This window comes from Anarrhichthys ocellatus, unplaced genomic scaffold (assembly GCF_004355925.1).
Source record: "Anarrhichthys ocellatus isolate YVR2014 unplaced genomic scaffold, GSC_Weel_1.0 scaffold80, whole genome shotgun sequence".
Lineage (NCBI taxonomy): Eukaryota > Metazoa > Chordata > Actinopteri > Perciformes > Anarhichadidae > Anarrhichthys > Anarrhichthys ocellatus.
Genome location: NW_022280110.1, coordinates 702,132 through 720,381, shown reverse-complemented (window position 1 = coordinate 720,381; position 18,250 = coordinate 702,132). Strand labels below are relative to the sequence as shown.

Here is an 18,250-nt window from a genome sequence, read left to right as displayed (position 1 = left end):
TCACCCCAAATTCAAATAAAATGAACCTACATTGAGAGACACTATAACATCTGAAGTGGGCTGTATTGCACAGTATGTCCACTTCATAACAACATCAAGACATTTGAGATGTCTGTGAGTTGACAGAAATGAAAATGGACCCTTTCTACCTGGCATACAGCTGCACTGAACCCTGTTCTATCCAGTTTAACCAGTAGCCTTCTGAGGGTTGGACAGTGGTGTATTATTGGAGCTTTTGTGCGGATGCTGTATTGTTTTACTGGGCGGTCTCTTGGTTGTCAGCGGGAGGCCTCGGGGTAATAGGGGGGGGGGGGGCCTTGAATGGTTTGTGTATGTGTGTGCTGACATGGACCTTCTGTGATGACATTCTGTTAGATGACTGGTGTGAAAGGGAGGACAGAGAGAGGAGAGCAGAAGAGAAAAAGAATGTAAGAGCAATAGGATTAAATGACAACATATTAAACAGAAATTGAAAATCAGAGACAAGGTAAGATTGTGTCAACAAGGACGAGTACAGAGACAGTGTGACCGAATGAGATGGAATCAAAGAGACTGAGACAAACCTGGGATTATCAGTAACGGATCATCAGAAGTGGAGTTTCTCAAACATGGACTAGTCTGGGAGTCTGCGCACACACACAAACACACACGCACACTTTCTACTCACACACACACATTTGGTTTCCCTGTTGTGAGCCGTCTTGGTAGTGGACAGGTGTCAGTATGCAGGAGTCTCCAGGTGCCGTGGGTGTAGATGGCAGCTACGCCAGCAACGTTCCAGCCTTCCTCACCAAGCTGTGGACTCTGGTGGAGGATCCGGATACCAACCACCTCATCTGCTGGAGCGCTGTGAGTCCGTCCTCAGGACATGCTGTACATCACACCGTAGTTACTCTGTGGGGAATGTCATTTAAATTCACTAAACATGTCCTTGTTCTTTGGTGAACACACTGTAGTGCGAGTGTTCATCATCATCATCTGCCTGCTGTTCTCTGATAAGCAACATCAGCAAGTGTTGCTGTATTGTCACAAATTGTGACTCATCACCTAAATGCTTTGATGAAAATACACACGTTATTCACAGGCCTAATAACAGATTACATAGGTTCTAGTAACAACGAGCAAACAACAAACTGTGCTGATAATGAACTTGAACAAAAAAAATATATAAAATAAATACATATTGTGCTGGCAACAGGACAGTTTCTTAACTGCATTTACTGGTACGATTTAGCTACGATACCTTTTTTTAGCCTGGCTATCAAAAGTGCTACTTCCACACCTGTTTAGCTTTGTAACAGCTTGCTTGTTGAGCGTGTCCGCTCGCTGGAATAGCCCCAGAAAAAAAGAAAATCTCTATCAGAAGGTTTAATTTGTATATTATAATATTCCTATATGAATACAGTAATACAACATAATGTAAATCAATGTCACAAAAGTCAGTTGAAAAAGCTGATGATTAGCTGGCCTCTGCTTTAGGGGCAGTCCCGCTGGTTAGTTGTGATCTTATGCTGCCTTCCAGACAATTTTATGTTAGAATTTTCCCAGATGTAAATTCCAACTTCCAACCTCCAAGTGTTCCAGGTGCACAACGCCGAACATAAACGAAAACCAGGCCTGACCGTGACAAAGTTATGTTTCTTTAGTAAGTGTTCACACAGTTGAACTCTCAACAGTGGAGCCTCCACTGCATTTTTAACATTTGTGCAGAGAAGATAACTTTCTGGTGTTGTTTACTGTAACTAACTACCAATTAACTTAGCGACATATTTTAACATCAATTAGCACACAGACCAGGTTTTGCTATATATTAGTAGTATGTATTATTTTCATTAAATAAATGCAATGAGTGCCGTTTCATTGTCAGAAATGTTCAAGTTCTGAGTTGTCCTCAAAAGCAGCAATAGTGGAGGGAGGAAGCCCACAACAGCGGTGGAAGAAGAACTTAGATCCTTAACTTAAGTAAGAGTACCAACGCTGTCAAAGACCTTTAGTAAACGTGCAGAAGTATTATCGGCTGAATGTACATGTAAAATCTGAGTTATACGTCATTATACATGTCATTGTTACGGATGCATTCATGTGTACTGTTACGGTGGAGCTAGTTTAATTACTTTATGTTAACTAGGTTAGTCCAGTGGTTGCCAAAAGAAAAATCTGGGGTTGTAAACAATTATTTTAAATAAAACCATTTAGGACGTTTTGAGAGGACATCACTGTTTGATGGAACTAGTGACACCTCTGAGACACCCGCAAGTCTACAAGTGGCTCTTTTTCTTGTTGGTCCCAAAAAGAGTGGTCTTATGTAAAAACCCATTACTTTCTTAAATCCTGTGGTTATCTGAACTGGTTTTGTCTAAGAAACAAACAAAAAAAAAAAAAAACTGTATCAAGCCAGTCCGAAGCGTAATGTGTAAGATATACTGTATATATAAGAATATAGCACATATTCAAAGTACCAAATGATTATATTATTGGTTGATAAACCATCTGTTAGTGGCATTTATTCTACACTAATAAGCCATCATAATGCATGCATACATAAAACCCGTCAGTTCAATTTGACAGCATTGTCCAGATGAAAACAGAGACCATGTGTGGGTTTCAGGGGGGTTTCCTCTGTTTGTCCTACAGGGAATGAGCTGTGCAGGATTGATGTGTGTGCTTCACTGATAAACAAGAAGAGGCACCTTCTCAGTTCCTCCTCGTAGGGAGATAAACACTCAGATGCTCTTCAGTCCCATGACATCTGTAGTTAGAGTGTGCACCATCAGCTGTTATATTGTCGGTCTATCAGTAGTCAAGAGAGCGTTACTGCATACGTGGTAACAGCAACATATTATTAGAAATGTCTAAACCTCATGAATTTCACACCTGTTGTGCAAATGAGTTTTGCTTACCCGCCATGTAAAGTATTTACAACACTTTACACAATACTGCTTTTCAGAGTAAGACAATGCTGCAGTTGCTTAGAAAGATTACAACGTTGGGAGAGAGAGCATGATTCATCACACACAGTGAGAGCGAGAGAGTCTGTTTGATTGGCTGACTGAGCTGAATTTGGCTACTGATGAATAGATTGCGCGCTCTGGGGAAAATGTATTACCTCCTTACAAAGTTCCTTTCAGTACTAAGGTAGCATTAATCCATGTACGGTCTCAATGACAAACTCAAGTTACATGGCAGCAGTTTTGAGGGGATTAAAAATGTTGTCATTTTCTAATCCAAATAGCGTGAGTGAAAAAAAAACAAAGAACTGACGAATCCATGCAGAATAATAAAGAGCAAAAAAGTGTTCTAAATCCATTTTTTTCTGCCTTGGGTTCGAAAGTTCAACATTTCCTTGTATATCTAGATGCACATTAGTATGGAGGTCAGGACTCTTATCCTGTTTTGGTATTATGAGTCTGATTTTCTGAACCAGTATTTATTATAACACAATGCATCATTTACTGACATCTACATGACTGGCATCTAAAGCTTTTATTTCAGTCCCACTAAGCAATAATAATGAGTAACCAGACAAGTGAAGTTACTTTGTTAATTGTATTGTAAAATCTAACATCAGAATGGACATAATCGAAAAATACTTTGATTGCATCCATCATTGACAGGCTGCGGGGCTCTGTCTTGTCTGTCATGTCTGTCTTGTCTATAGATTGAACTTTCCTGACTTTTCTCTATTTCAGTCTGGGACCAGTTTCCATGTGTTTGACCAGGGACGCTTTGCCAAGGAAGTCCTGCCAAAGTACTTTAAACACAATAATATGGCGAGCTTTGTTCGACAGCTCAACATGTGTGAGTAGCCTACACTTCTCTCCTTGTCTTCTCTGCTCTCAATTACAGTATGCACTGATACTTTGTGTGTGTGTGTGTGTGTGTCCTCTAATATGTGTGTGTCTAGATGGTTTCCGTAAGGTGGTGAACATTGAGCAAAGCGGCCTGGTGAAGCCTGAGAGAGACGACACAGAGTTCCAACATCTGTACTTCCTCCAGGGACATGAACACATGCTGGAACACATCAAGAGGAAGGTATGGACAAACACACACACACAAACACACAAATGCACACAAGCACTGCACACAAGCACAATGTCTCAAAGACAAACTCACCAGAAAGTGTCAAAATAATGTAACAGGCTTTATATTTATAGAGTCTAAATGTTAGTTTGGAATTGTGCAGCTGTGCACATTTACATTGATGTTTTGTTCTTGGCAAAGGTGTGTAAAAAGTGAAATACTGTTCACGCATCACATTATGCGTTGGTTTACGAGTGAGGCGCCACTACAGTAATGGTGGCTTGCCTAAGCTGATGCCTACGACCTGAATTTGCCAATAAGATTCTGCAGTGCCTTGAGCTAAATGCTATGCCAGCATGCTAACATGCTCACAATGACAATGATAACATGCAGATGTTTAGCAGTTTAGCTGATGTTTACAGTTCACCATATTAGTTTCGCTTGCCAACATTAGTTTGTTAGCAATGAACACAAATTACACCGGACATTGAAGGGAAACATTATTTTTCTGTTTTCCAAAAAGTTGATCTAATGATGGTGCTCGATGAAAAGTGAAGGAATCACCAAGGTTATTACAATTTGTCCTAAGGGGAACATCAATGTACCACATTTCCTGACAGTCCTTCCAAAAGCATTCATGAGCATTTTACTCAAAAACACAAATTTTAACCTCATGGTGGCGCTAGAGGAGAAGTCAGGGGATAGCCAAAGTCATCAGGGTTCCTCCTCTGGGGACCATGACGGTCTGAACAAAATGTTGGCAACCCACGCAATAGTTCTTGACTAGTGGATAGACCGACTAGAGCCACGCTGCTAGTGTGGCTAAAACCTCCACTGAGTTCCTCTGCTCACAGACATCACAGGGAATGTGTGGTTGCATGAGCTATATCTGAGTAAGTTAACAAATCAGGCTGTGCTGTGTGTTCAGGTGTCCATAGTGAAGAGTGAGGAGACCAAAGTCCGTCAGGAGGACCTCAGTAAACTGCTCTATGAAGTCCAGCTTCTCAGAACACAACAGGACAACATGGAGTGTCAGATGCAGGACATGAAACAGTGAGTATAGACATTTTTGTGTGTGCCATGACCCCACAAGCCCTTTCCACACCAGGCAAAGTAGACAACTGCCCCAGGGCCAAAAGTCTCTCGTTCAATTTGTGTTGCGTGTTTGTGTATTGCTCAGATAACTGCTCATTTGTTTAGGTATTTGCAAAGTTAGCACGTTGTACCGAATTGACCAACACAAGTCCTGCATTACTCCACTTTTTTGAGGCCCTGTCTTGTAGACCTTAAGTCTAGTTTTAAGACGTTGATTATTTAGGTTCATATTTTATTTAAATATAATTAAAGTGCTTCCCATTCAATGACTCACAGGGAACCAAGGGCCAGGTAGTATTCAGGATTACTGGTTGGTGACTGGGTGTCGACACAAACCATTGTGAACTTATGTAAATGCTAATTCACAGGTCAGGTCAATGTGACACTCGACAGTAATATGTGCGGTGCAGTCGGCATTCAATATTTTACAAACAAATCTCAAAAACTCATTTAATTTGACCGTTGACTATAAGATATGCTTGATAGTTCACTACCAGTTTTTGAAACACATATTTCAGGGGGATAATGGGAAAAGAGCAGTTGACCTGTCTGTTATTCCTCTTGCTAAGTTGGAACAAATCATCCAGTGGATGTACTGACTTTTTCCCTGGAGGCTATTGTTGCTGAAAATAGCTGCCGTGTGTCTATTGTGAGGTGGAGCTGCTTTGTGCTCAGTATTGTTCGCTAATGCGAGGAGAGAATGTTCACCTGCTCACCTGACCAACGCACACACACACGTATACCAATAACGACAGTCTTAGAAAGGATGACCAGATGTGTGCATGTGCACATATATACGGCCGTGGATGCAGGTGTGGACAACGCTCTCTCAAAATATTCCACCACAGACTTTTCTCTTTATTATAATTTGTGCACCCACGGAACAAATTCTCCATTTATTAAAAAAAGATAGAATGTATTGAGCTGCTTCACTCTGAAAGTCCAGTCACTTTGCATTATATCGAGAGGGGTGAACTTCACATGCACATCCTAGAAAGTATGTCAGACAATCCTAAAAACATACACCTGTCCCTCCCAACATCCCAGCCAGGGACTGTTCTCCAGGCATCATATGCTTTTAACGGTACTCTTGAGTAGCTGACTAGGGAATTAGCCAGGCGGTGCAATTAGCAGCTGAGTCATTTTCACCTATCGTGGTACCATCACACAGTGGACAAAACTTCAATAACTGTTAGGATCTTCTTTACATCTCTCAAGAAGATCTCCTTGGAGTGGCAAGAGAACTAAAATAGGTACAATATAGGCCGGCCCTCTGTATGGTGGTGTCTGACAGATAAAATAAAGTATGGCTGTTGCAGACTGACCATGACAACTAATGCCTGATTTGTATTCCTGCGGCAGTGCATTCTGTGAGCGCTGGTGCGGGCACCTCTCGCGCATGCCAGACATACATAGCACCGTGGAGGATTGCATGTAGCATGTCATTTCTTTTTGATTTGGACCTGCAGTTGGCAGGCTAGTATGAAGTACGGATGACCATGTTTTGCTTTTTCATTCTCAGAGAACAGCAATGCGGATTCACACACCTGCATAAACATATATCACACACAGCTTACATGCATTCTATACATATGCATTTTAAATATATAAATAAAAAATGCTTGCATTCCATCCCGCCTCAAAAGTTAACTTGACGAGTGAGCAAGTGTTGGGTAGTAGTTCGTTAGAGTTTGGAGGGTCAAGCATGTGTTCGTCACAGCCTCGGGCTTGCGGAATGCGGAGCGGAAATGCTCCCTCGAGAGAATACTTTTCTGCTTGTGGATACTGTTCTGTGCACTCGTTGCATGCGCAGGCACCGGGTTTTGAAACTAACAAAAAGCCATGTGTGTTTGCTTGTGGATGCAATAAACAATACATCAATAAGTCATATCTGGGTCGAAACACAACAATTTACGTAACATGTTGATCTTATTGATCTTCAAGAGTGCAGGGTTAAAGGAACTACAAATCAAAGGTCTCGGGGAGCACTACTGCATATGTGAAAATAGAATTTTGTGGCTCTAGCTAGCATAACACCTGAATATCTGACCAAACTGTTGGTGGAGTTGCTTTGTGGGTAATGTAGGTGCCAGGTTTTGCCATGAAAAAAGAATATGTGGAATAAAAACAACCATATCTCTGCTTCCGCTGCATCAGTTTTGATTATCAATTTTGAAATGTCCATCACGAGCCTAACAACTTTTCTAGGAGTGCAATGCTAAATCAGTTGAGTCATCTTTTAGGGTTAAGGTTTTAATGGCAACACTTTTCACTGCAGGTTAGAGGGAGACATCTTTATTAAAAACATCCTTCAGAACTCAAGGCCAGATATGTGAGGAGGAAAGATTTGGAGGCATACAACTTTTTTCCAGTGTGTATAAAAATATATAGACCTCCCAGGATTCTTCAACTGATTGCCTGTAAAACAAAATACATTCGGGTTAATAGGCTTCAGATGTTTAACCAGGTGCTCTCCACCACCTCCCTCTGACATCTTCCTCCTCTTGTTTGCAGGCAGAATGAGGTGCTGTGGAGAGAGGTGGTCTCACTGAGACAGAATCACACACAGCAACAGAAAGTCATGAACAAGGTCAGTCTGTGTGTGTGTGTGTGTTTGTATGCCATGAACTGAAGTCATATCTGTTTCAAGGTGAGCTACTCTTACAACAACTGTGGTGTACGGTATATCTTCAGTGTGCACTGAGTATGTATGTGTATATCTACTCCTACTCTCTACCATTAAAGGACTAATCCAGAGGTACATTTCAGTAGTATTCCCTCTGAACTATTAGTACTACTACTGCTACGACTTCTACTACTACTAAAACTGATGCAACCAGCCAGAGATCTGCAATTGTGTGAAATATTGAATATATATTTAACAGCAGATACTTTCATTTAACATAAAAAAAACATAAATCAGATAAACCTATGAAATAGCATACCCTACCATAGAGGGAAAACCCTGCATACCCACAATTTATTTTAACAGTTTTTTTTATTTTTGGCAGGACTACTTTCACGAAGTAAGCCAATATTATGCCACAAAAAGCAACACATTTCTTTTATTCAAAATGTTTAAAAACATACTGAAAAAAATACTAAATAAAAAAGATATGTATTAACAAGAATGATGCAGTTGCAATTATGCCTTCTTCATTTAGTACACACTCTACGTGAAATGTTCAAAATGAAATTCTTCATTGTTTCATGCGTGTTTGGTCATTCAATATATGAAAACTACAGTATAAGAGATAATCCAAAAAGTTCAACGTGTGTCAGACATTTCATTTTATATTACAAGATCATTAACATTTTTTGATAGGATGAAACAGGGGTTACAGGTAACGCACTGCTTTCATGTTTCAAGCAGGAATTACTCTGTGTGTGTCAGTGTGTGTGTGTGTGTGTGTGTGTGCGTGTGAGGATGCTGATTCATGCTGTGCTTTTTCTCTCGTTGCCAGCTGATTCAGTTTCTGTTCAGCCAGATGCAGTCCAACACACCCAGCACTGTGGGCCTAAAGAGAAAGCTGTAAGTACATGCACTCGTGAGCACACACACACACACACACACAGTGGAGAAATCAACAAAAGTGAGACAAACAGGGCCACAGTGCAGCAGAGGGAAGGGCTGGATCAGCTGACAAACTGAACAATCTAACTCAACAAGCGCTGTGAATGGAGACAAGTGCTGAATCAGTCAGACACACACACACACACACACACACACATTCACACACAGTGAAGGCAGAGCAGAGTGCATGACCCTGCTACAGCCTGTGTGTGTAAAACGCTGGTTCAGCTTTGCTGCTGAGTGTGAACAAGGCCGCCATGAGAAAGGAAAGGCACGCTGGAACACAAAAGTGCTTTAGAAACGTATATTTCAGGGTCAGGGTGCTCACTAACGAAAGTTGCAATTCTGCCCCATGTTTTAATGAAGTCATCATGTGAGGCCTTCTGGCTTTCATAATCTCTCTGAATGTCCACCATCTGTGTTTGACATCTACCCACTCCCATGTCTTACTCATCCCTTCACTCTCCCCCCTCATTTACTGTCACATCTCCACATGAACTATCTATGTATCTAAAAAAAACAACAACAACCCAGTGCTCCAAAAAGCAAAGACTTAGGGTGCTTTCAAAGCTGTAGTTGGGTTTATTTGGTCAGGACCAACGGAAAATATGATACATCGTTGCATTTTAGTTCTGGTGTGGTTCCGGTTCACACTGAGTAGTTTAGATTTAATTGACAGCTTTCACTCCGGCCCAAACAAACCGCACTAACTGGGACAATAGACCCGAGTTCCCTTTAACAGAACCAAACGGGTTAAAGCACCTTAAGAGTCTACAGCCATGTTAGCGACTCTGTGAGGCTGTAGTTGCTAAAATCAAATGCTAATGTTGATGTTTAGAAGGTATAATGTGTACCATGTGTACCATCATAGTTTGAGAGATTAGCATGCTAACATTGTCTAATTAGCAGTAAACCCAAAGTAAAGTTAAAGCAGGTGGGAGTGTTATTAGTTTTGCAGGAATTGAACCATTCCTAGAGCCATGCCGCTCGTGAGGCTAAAAGTTGCCAACTGTGCGTGCTGTGCTTTTGTAAACATAGCGGTGGTGGCCATTGAATTAGGTTTCACTTTTGTTTACATGTTCACAGGTGTATTGATAACGTATTGGCTTTTTACTCACAAATATTTTATTGCACGTACAGTAATAAGCGTAGTTGCCATCAACTTGAGTATCCTTCACTTCATCTGGTTCACTTCACCACAGCGGCCTATCTGTTCGCGCTTCGTGTGTGTGTTTGTGTCTATGTGTGTGTGTGTAGTTGGAGGAGCTTAGCCCGACAGAGAGAGCAGATACGTGCTGCAGCGTGATAATAAATGACATTAAAACATTAAAAAGTACTCGTGAAAACCCCAGCAACGTCGGGGCTTATCAATACTCCGGTAATTTAGCACCGGATCCCGTTTAATACCGGGTTTCAGCAACCCTACTGTCAGATAATGTAAAACGCGAAAGGCTCTCTCTGAAGCCAGTGTCCGTTTTGGGCTGTTGTAGAAACATGGCGGTGGAAGATGGCAAACTCCGTGGAAGAAAACCTGCTCCCTAGGAAGATATAAATGGCTACGATTCTTAGTTTCAGGTGATAATACACTCTTTAAAACATAGGTATTATTAATATTGTATGACATTGCTGCCAATTAATCTCCCTCAATGCTACACACCTTTAATAATACAATATTTCTGAACATTTTTACTTTCACTTGCAGTGTTCAATTACCACAAAGAGTTGGTGGTTTCTAACGAATGTTGTCAATGTTGACATTTAGCATTAGTAATGATAAACAGCAGTTTAGTGAGGTGGTGATATACACTCGACAAAATCTAACATTTGCACCATTCAGTAGCTTCATAAGGTGCTAAAATTAAATGATTAAAATGAATAAAAGCCTCCATTGCAACAGTTTCTATCAATTCATTGGTTAGTACTCTGACGATGATGCCCTGCTCTCACTGACTGCGTATCGCTGTTATGAGTCAAGATGCCTAACTGATTGAAAACTAATGTTCCCTCCAGGCCCCTGATGTTGGACGATGGCTCTCCCAGTCCTCCTTCCTCCAAGTTCAGCCATAGTCACCCAATGGAGCCCATGCATGAGCCCTTCTACATCCAGTCGGTGAGAAAATGAGAAAAACGCTATACACCTTATGTTCATCAGGTGCTTAGTAATTCCTTAAGTCCATTAAAAAAAGCCTTTTTATCGATTCGTAAAGTTATCTTAATTTTGGTCTTTTTTCAGAATTGCTAAACATGTGTAAAAATAGATCCTCCGTAGAATGATTAGTGCTCTGCCACCTTTGTCAATGACACATTTTGCTGGGAACTATAAAAGTAAGCCACTGTGCTGCTGAACTTCCTCATTCAGCACAAATGGTACTGGCAGGCTCATGCGGTAAACATCTACTTTGAAGTTAATGGATGGCCTTTCTAAGTGCTTGGCCGTGTCGGGATTATAAATCTATCTATCGGTTGATTTACCACAAATCATTCCTAATACGGAAGATATCCTTCGCCAGGCCAAGACATCTATCTTAATCTGTTCCTCAAGCGTGGCATATCCACCACATTGCAGCAAGGATATTATCCAGACTTTATTCTTCTTGAACCTGCTGCCACCATTCTAGCTATTATATTACATCACCACTAGAGGGAAGCAATGTGCATTGACAGTTTGGGAGGGCTATACATGAGCTGTGTACATATCTAAAGCCTTGGATTGAAGAAAACTTTACAGGAGCTGTGGCTATCTTACCAGCTGGCTTCATCTTGACCTTTTTTGCTTCGGCTATAGTTCTCTGTGGGAGTGCAGTCAGTCAGTGTGACAGTGGGTTTTATAGCCCAGATATTACCAAGCCACAGTAAAGTTATTGCTTCCTGGGCCGCTCTACAAAACCAGGATGCAGTTACTGCGGTTTGCCTTGGTTTATAACTCACATTTTGTAGTTACTGCAAGTTCTGGTGTTCTAGAAATACATTTCTGTGCAATATTATTTTCATACGGTAAAACAAACATTTATTGATTCTGGTTTTACTCAATGACCAACTATGTATGTAAATGTTTTTTAGGGCAGTATAGCCCTGTGAATCTGTAATGTCACATTATCAATAATGTATAAATTCTAAATGAGCAACACAGTGGGCCCAAAGAGCGAATTTGTTAGCAAAAGAGAGTTTTTACTAGAGAAGAAAGCCAAGAGCAAAACACACATCACAGTCATCTCCCCTTTTTCTTCCGCAGCCATCCAGTGATACTGCCTCTTGCTCTACTAGTGGGCTGACAGGAGGACCGATTATATCCGATGTAACTGACATGTCTCAGGCCAGTATGGCCCTCCAGATGCAGCCTGATGAGACCAGGTGAGTGATCAATATAGCATCACTATTTCCCATTATAAAAGTAACCTGCATCAGCTCTTTTGCAGCATCGAACAACCATTTTGTAGGATATTGTGCAAGAGATCATGGATATTGGATGATAAAACTCATTGTAGGAAATGTGTAGTACGAAACAGAAGTCTCAAAATGTGTTGTCACAGTATTTGAATCCACGAACAGGGAGAAGTGCATGATGCTTATCAAAGAGGAGCCTGTGAGTCCAGGAGTGAGAGGAGGAGGGAAAGGAGGCGGCGCAGGTGGAGGAGAGGCCGTAGCGTTGGCCTCCACCTGTGAGGTGTGCTCCTCAGAACCTCCTGTCCTCCCCGTCGCAATGGTCCAGTCTGTTCTGGAAGGGAGGGGCTCTGTGGCCTCCATGGTGGAGAGGAGAAGTAAGAGACCTGCCCTGGACAGGTGAGCGCTCACACAAGATCGCATTGAGAATGCAAGGTACACACACGTTTGCGCGGCGGACACAAAAGTAATCTAGGTAGTGAGGAAGTAACCCTGTGTGTCTGTGTGTGTCTGTGTGTGTCTGTGTGTGCGCGCAGAGTGGAGGTTTCAGATGCGGTGGAGAATGTGGATATGAGCCTGGAGGAGCTGCAGCAGCTGCTGCTCAGGAGCCATCAGCAGAGCACTGTGGAAGCTGGGGCCAGCGCTGTTCTGGATGTCAGTAGATCCGTACGATTCAGAAACACACTTACAACTTATTTACCTGCACATAGATTCAGTTGTGTCGGGAGTGGCATATGTCTCTGCTTATACTGCACACAGTGGCCTTTGTTCCTCACATACTAAACCTACTTGAATACATGTTTTTTCTCACTCCTCTTTCTCTCTCTCTCACTCTGTAGCCCTTCAGTTTAAGCCTTCCTCTGCCTGAGTGGAACTTCACAGAGATGGAGTCCAACCTCAAATCAGTAAGTCATATAGTGGGAGAGCTGTATGAACCGAGCCGAGTGGGAGATCCTTTCCTACTCAGGAGTGACCACCTTCTCCTTTTAATCATGTCATGGCAGCTTCTCTAATTAGATACATTGCTGTCATTGCAAAATGTAGGAATAACGAACCCTTACTTATTACATTGCTTATTGAGACTTTATTTTAAAATTATGATATTTTCTTCTTTTTTGTACACTTGTGGGCACTGCAACAAGCTGTGCAGCCGACACAGAGCAACATTATTATTCATTAGGATTTCTGTTTATGTCCTGGCACACAACCAAAACATGCTAAAACACTCTCTAGAGCTGAAGGGAACTGCACATTTAAGTAATAATTCTTCCCACGTTTGTCACTACGAGCAACACCTGTCACATTACATTATCTTTAGTTCCAACAATCGTGAAGTAAACAGAAGTTCAACATTAACCTTACAAAGTAATCTACCAGGAATGTGTGGTTGCATGTATTTGCGCCGTGCCGGACCAACCCTGCAATGTTTTGTCAAAGCGCTCTGCTGTGCCAACACACTGGTCTTATGGAAATGAATGAGGGTGCTGTGTTTTTTGATGCAGTGTTAACGTCGGTATGGACACAGCCTTAGGCCATCAACAAAGAGGCCCGTCTGATCCACTGGTTGCATAAATACAATACTATATAAACAACACGAACACCAGTGAAAAATGGAAATGTGCCGCCAGGTGGAGGTTTCCTGTCAAACTTCAATAGTGATTCACAAAAGAGTCTGAAGCTGATGGTGAAGCTCAAATTGTCCAATGTGATGAATGGACTCTTGGATTCAGGATCCGGTGCAATACAAACAGAGGCATTGCTAAAAACTCTGCCCCTATGCTAGCAACGTAATCAATAATGTCATTGAAGTCCAATTTTCTGGCCACCTTGCATCGAATAGCAAGGACGGTGAGGCTGTTCAATCTGTCTTGACACATTATGGGGTTTAAACAGTCTTTCATGTGGCTCACTTGCTGCAGACAGAGTACAAAACAGCCTCATATAGTAAGTAGCGCCTCTCTAAAACTGCTTTGCATCTGCACTTTAAAGATTGCATTTAACAGCTGAAGTAGGGGGGGAAATTGGTGCTATGAAATGATAAATGAATTACAAACTGCCTTCAAATCATTGAAGACTTGTTTGCCTGATGAGCAATATGGAATGTGTCCTCTTCAGTGGCCCTTATTGCCAAACAGCAGCTACATCCTTAAATGAAGTTGAAATCACTGATTATGCTTCAGCGACATATAACACTCTGTTGCAGAACACAATCGCTGGACTCTCTTGAACTCCTCTTCGCCAGTCTCCTCATGATAATGTCCACTTTCCTTTTGACTTTGTCCGCTTGAGGTTTGACAGTTAATCACGTCATGTTGTCTCGCCTTCTCTTCTGTTTTGAAACTTGACTGGACAATTAGCTCCACAAAATATCCCAACCAGGAGACTTCAGGAAATCACCCAGCCACTGGTCGCCAAGAAATAGTTTCAGACCGTAACTCTTTATTAACCCCACATTGTCATCTCCACAGAATTGTCTGAGCTCATTTTGGTATCGGAACTGAGATAATAGAAAATAATTCCTTTTTATCCATCATCCAGAGCTGTAGTTATCCTTCTAAAAGGCAGACAACTTGATGCTTAATGTAATATCTCATCAAAAGAAGAGCTCATTTCTCCCCTGTTTGGTTTTGTTTGTGCAGCTGACAGACAATACTACTCCTAGTAATTGCAGGTTTTTCCACCTCCAGTCACAGTCTGTGTGCGCCTTGTTTGCCCCTTGTGCCGTTAATCTGTCATACATTCTGTGCCATTTACCCAAAGATATTCTGTTACCATGTTAAGGACCCTCTGCAGTACTTGAACATTTTTTTAATTAGCTCATGAGGGAAAACGTAATATGAGAGGCATTACAATGAAAATTGGTTCCAGTCCTGTTACATCTTCCTCCGCTATGCCTGAAGGGGTTTATTCATATCCATCACTGTCTTCTACTCTCTCTCTGGCCACTGTCCTGGGTCAACAGACTATCTCTCTCTTTATGCAGATTAACAGAAACACTTTAATTGCAAGAGGATGTGGTTGGTAAAAAGAAAGGGAAAGAAATAGATTTGTGTTGATGTACTTTGGGAAAATAGCCATTCAGTCTTTGTGGGTTGGAATCATCAATGGTTAGGGAAAGATTTGGTCATCATTGCCAGATGACCAAAACCGGGGCTCACCTCCTATATTAGCATCCAAGTGGAGCAACAAGCGCTGTACCAGGGTCAGGTGTTGCACTTAATATTGCTGGTACTGTGGTATTGGTAATATGTTGACAGCCAAGCGTCTGGATGAAGGGGCAGGACTTTTAACATCACCGTTTAATTCTGCTACATGAAGATGTTGGATAATATCCAATATATAGATAATGTTCTATCACTTGTTATGACATTCAGGATTAGGGGTTAAAGGTATTAAATGTGTGTGTTTGCGTTTTTTTCCTTCACAGTATATGTTCCAGAACCAGGAAGCGGAGGCTTTTCCAGCTTCTGGCTGTGAGGAGCAGTGATCCATCTGTGCTGTGGACTGACTTTTCTGAAATGGAAGGTAATGATCCTGTAACTTCATTTGTTAGTGAAGCGGTCAGTTTTTCAACACCAGGAAGATGCACTACATTCACTAATCTTAGTGCTAAGCAGGATGCAAAATACAAGGGGTCTTGGTGGCTCCATGTCCTCTTGATTGACCCTCGAGACCCTCTCAATGCGTTAACAGCAAAGTTTAGGGGGTCTCTGGAAAAATGTGTCACATGTCACTGAAAGCTTCCTATGTTCATCAGTATTTGTTATTCAAATTGCAAAAATATTTATCCACAAATACAAATACCGAATTCTTGTGGCATTTCCTCTTAAATAACCATTTAATACCCGGTTGTTTCTGGTAAGGTTGCCTTGGCTTACATCTTTAAAACCTTGTATGTTGCATATTGGGTCTGTGTAAGAATTCAGAGTAACACTGGAGCACTAGGTGCCATCAAAGGATAATGCTGGTGATATTATATAGTTTTGTCAATGTAAATGAATCACTAAAGTGAAGTACTTGTGGAATGGTTTCCTACTAACTCTTTTTTAATTATTGAAGAAATCTTTGAAAACGGGACATGAATATATTTTCTTGAAAAAATAAATAATAATGACCCAAAACATCTGTGGATTAATACATATTTGGTGCACTAATGAGTATTTCCAGTCTGTGGGATTCACTGAAATAATTCAACATGGTATTTGTTGATGATAAGTAAAATATAGATTATCCATTGAAACAGGATTACCATATATCACACTTTTCTAAAAGTGCACATACTGCTCTTTAGCACAATGATGACATTATGCAGGTGTATTTTGACACATTGAGCTAATAGCAAAACTCATAACAAGAACATTTAAAAAAAGTACTGTACATTCTTGACAGTTGCACCTAAAGCTAAACTCTTTTTAGACTTTCTCCAAACAGCCTTATTCATTGCAAATATCTGTGAGTCCTTCATTCACTTTCCGGTTACCTTTTGATACTGCCAAGTTCTTTGTTTTGGCTTATGTGACTGGTCCTTTCAAAATAAGGTACCTAGATGAAATCAAACATGTATGGGGGTCATTTACACTTAGGAATTTGTTTTTGCAAGGAACATAGTGGGAAGGGATCACTTTCCTATCAGTATGGAGAGGAGGAATGAATACAGCAACCAGTAACTGTACATTGTACATATGGCATAAAAGTATCATATAAGGACAGACTTGAAAAAATCCACACCTGTTTTTTTAAATGAAGTGAAACTCCATCTGTGTCTGAGTGTCCTATTATAACTGCTCAGGGAGACATCACTGTACTCACCGATCCTAATGATGAAGACATTGCCCCGAGTGTATTTGCATCCAAGAGTTGCAGATTATTCACTGAACTGTAGGCTCCCTCATCTTCATTCCTCCCTGTATAACTATGAAGATGCTGTGCGTGCCCACTGACTCTGTCATCTCTGCTTGTTTCCCTCCTCAGGCCACAGAAGCTGATGTTCTCCTCATTATTCCACTCTGCATGGGTTTGAACCCACGGCTCTGCCTGGCTGCTTCTTACACGCGGCTTTCTTTGCTTCCTCCTTTATTCCTTTCCATTCACACACCTACAAAATGCAGCAATGAAAAAGCTTGTATCCTTACATTTCCTTGCCCTGCCGATGGGCCTATCACCCAGCAGCTCTATGGGCATGACCGCTTCTTGCATGAGAAAAAACGCTGGTCAAAGTTTTCCAAAGTTACCCAAACAAACAAGTGTGTTCTGACACAATTATACCTAGACTCTAATATTAAGCCAGCTGTATGCAGACAGTGCATTCTTGGCTCCGGCACTTTAGTCTTTGTGTGAGAGGGAGTTCCTGCTTGTGGAAGTTTGTGGACTTTTTCTTCCTCTACTGTATAAAGAATCTATTACGGATGTACAAAAGAATATTTTTAAGTATTTTATCCTTATTACAATTTTTTTTATTTGTATCCAAGAGAAAACTTTGGCAAAAAAGTCGCTGTGAAAAAAACATCTTGGAGTGCAATGTAGCATACTGTATATTACAAGTTCTGTTTTCTTTTCAGTCTGTGTCAGAGTGTTGGAAATTTAAGGGCTCCTCGAATATTTCATGCATTTCCAATCATGATAAATGTGTTGAGATGGATCAGAGGTTTAGCCTGCCGTGATATCAAAGGTTCTTCTTGCAAAAATTCAGATTCAAGCCACTCTAAAATCGAAAACGTTAAGAAACCTTTCATTTTTTTTAAGTGTATCACGATAGGAGGTTTTACACTCTGAAGCGCCCATCTACTGTATCTTTGCACAGGCCTGACGTGTAGCTATAGACTTGGTTACTTCTCTTCTGTCCATTTAAATGTGAAGTTTAAAGGAAAATATTAAAAGATAGACTTCTCATTTGACAAAACCATGAACACCACTGCATTTTTGCACAATCTGTATCACTAGTTATATATAGTCATGACAACAGGTCATTTATTGTGTGTTTGTAGATGACCAACACTTTGTCGCTCTACACATGCCTTTCTAGGAGAGATACTGGCCTCACAACAGGGTTTTTGAAAACTTGAAGGCAAATTTTAGTCTTGGAGACAAGATGTTTCTGAATGTTACTACAGTTTTTATTTGGAAACAAAGGCCACACTTTGAGTTGAGGCTTGAGCGTGCATAGAACATAAAAACCCTGAT

General features: G+C 41.0%; 1 protein-coding gene across 1 annotated transcript; it reads left to right on the top strand.

Annotated features, from left to right (window-relative positions):
- Positions 1-405: 405 nt before the first annotated feature.
- On the top strand, positions 406-15,565 carry hsf4 (heat shock transcription factor 4). The gene is made up of 12 exons (XM_031874403.1): positions 406-849; positions 3,690-3,798; positions 3,905-4,032; positions 4,949-5,073; positions 7,630-7,705; positions 8,580-8,647; positions 10,700-10,799; positions 11,922-12,040; positions 12,239-12,469; positions 12,607-12,724; positions 12,910-12,975; positions 15,498-15,565. The coding sequence occupies exons 1-12, from the start codon at positions 724-726 to the stop codon at positions 15,555-15,557; spliced, it is 1,326 nt and encodes a 441-aa protein (XP_031730263.1). The 5' UTR covers positions 406-723; the 3' UTR covers positions 15,558-15,565.
- Positions 15,566-18,250: the final 2,685 nt, after the last annotated feature.

Coding starts and splice junctions, on each gene's coding strand:
- hsf4 (XM_031874403.1), top strand. CDS start 724: ATGCAGGAGTCTCCAGGTGCCGTGGGTGTAGATGGCAGCTACGCCAGC. Junction 12,470..12,606: donor AAGAGACCTGCCCTGGACAG/GTGAGCGCTCAC, acceptor GTGTGCGCGCAG/AGTGGAGGTTTCAGATGCGG. Junction 12,725..12,909: donor GGGCCAGCGCTGTTCTGGAT/GTCAGTAGATCC, acceptor CTCACTCTGTAG/CCCTTCAGTTTAAGCCTTCC.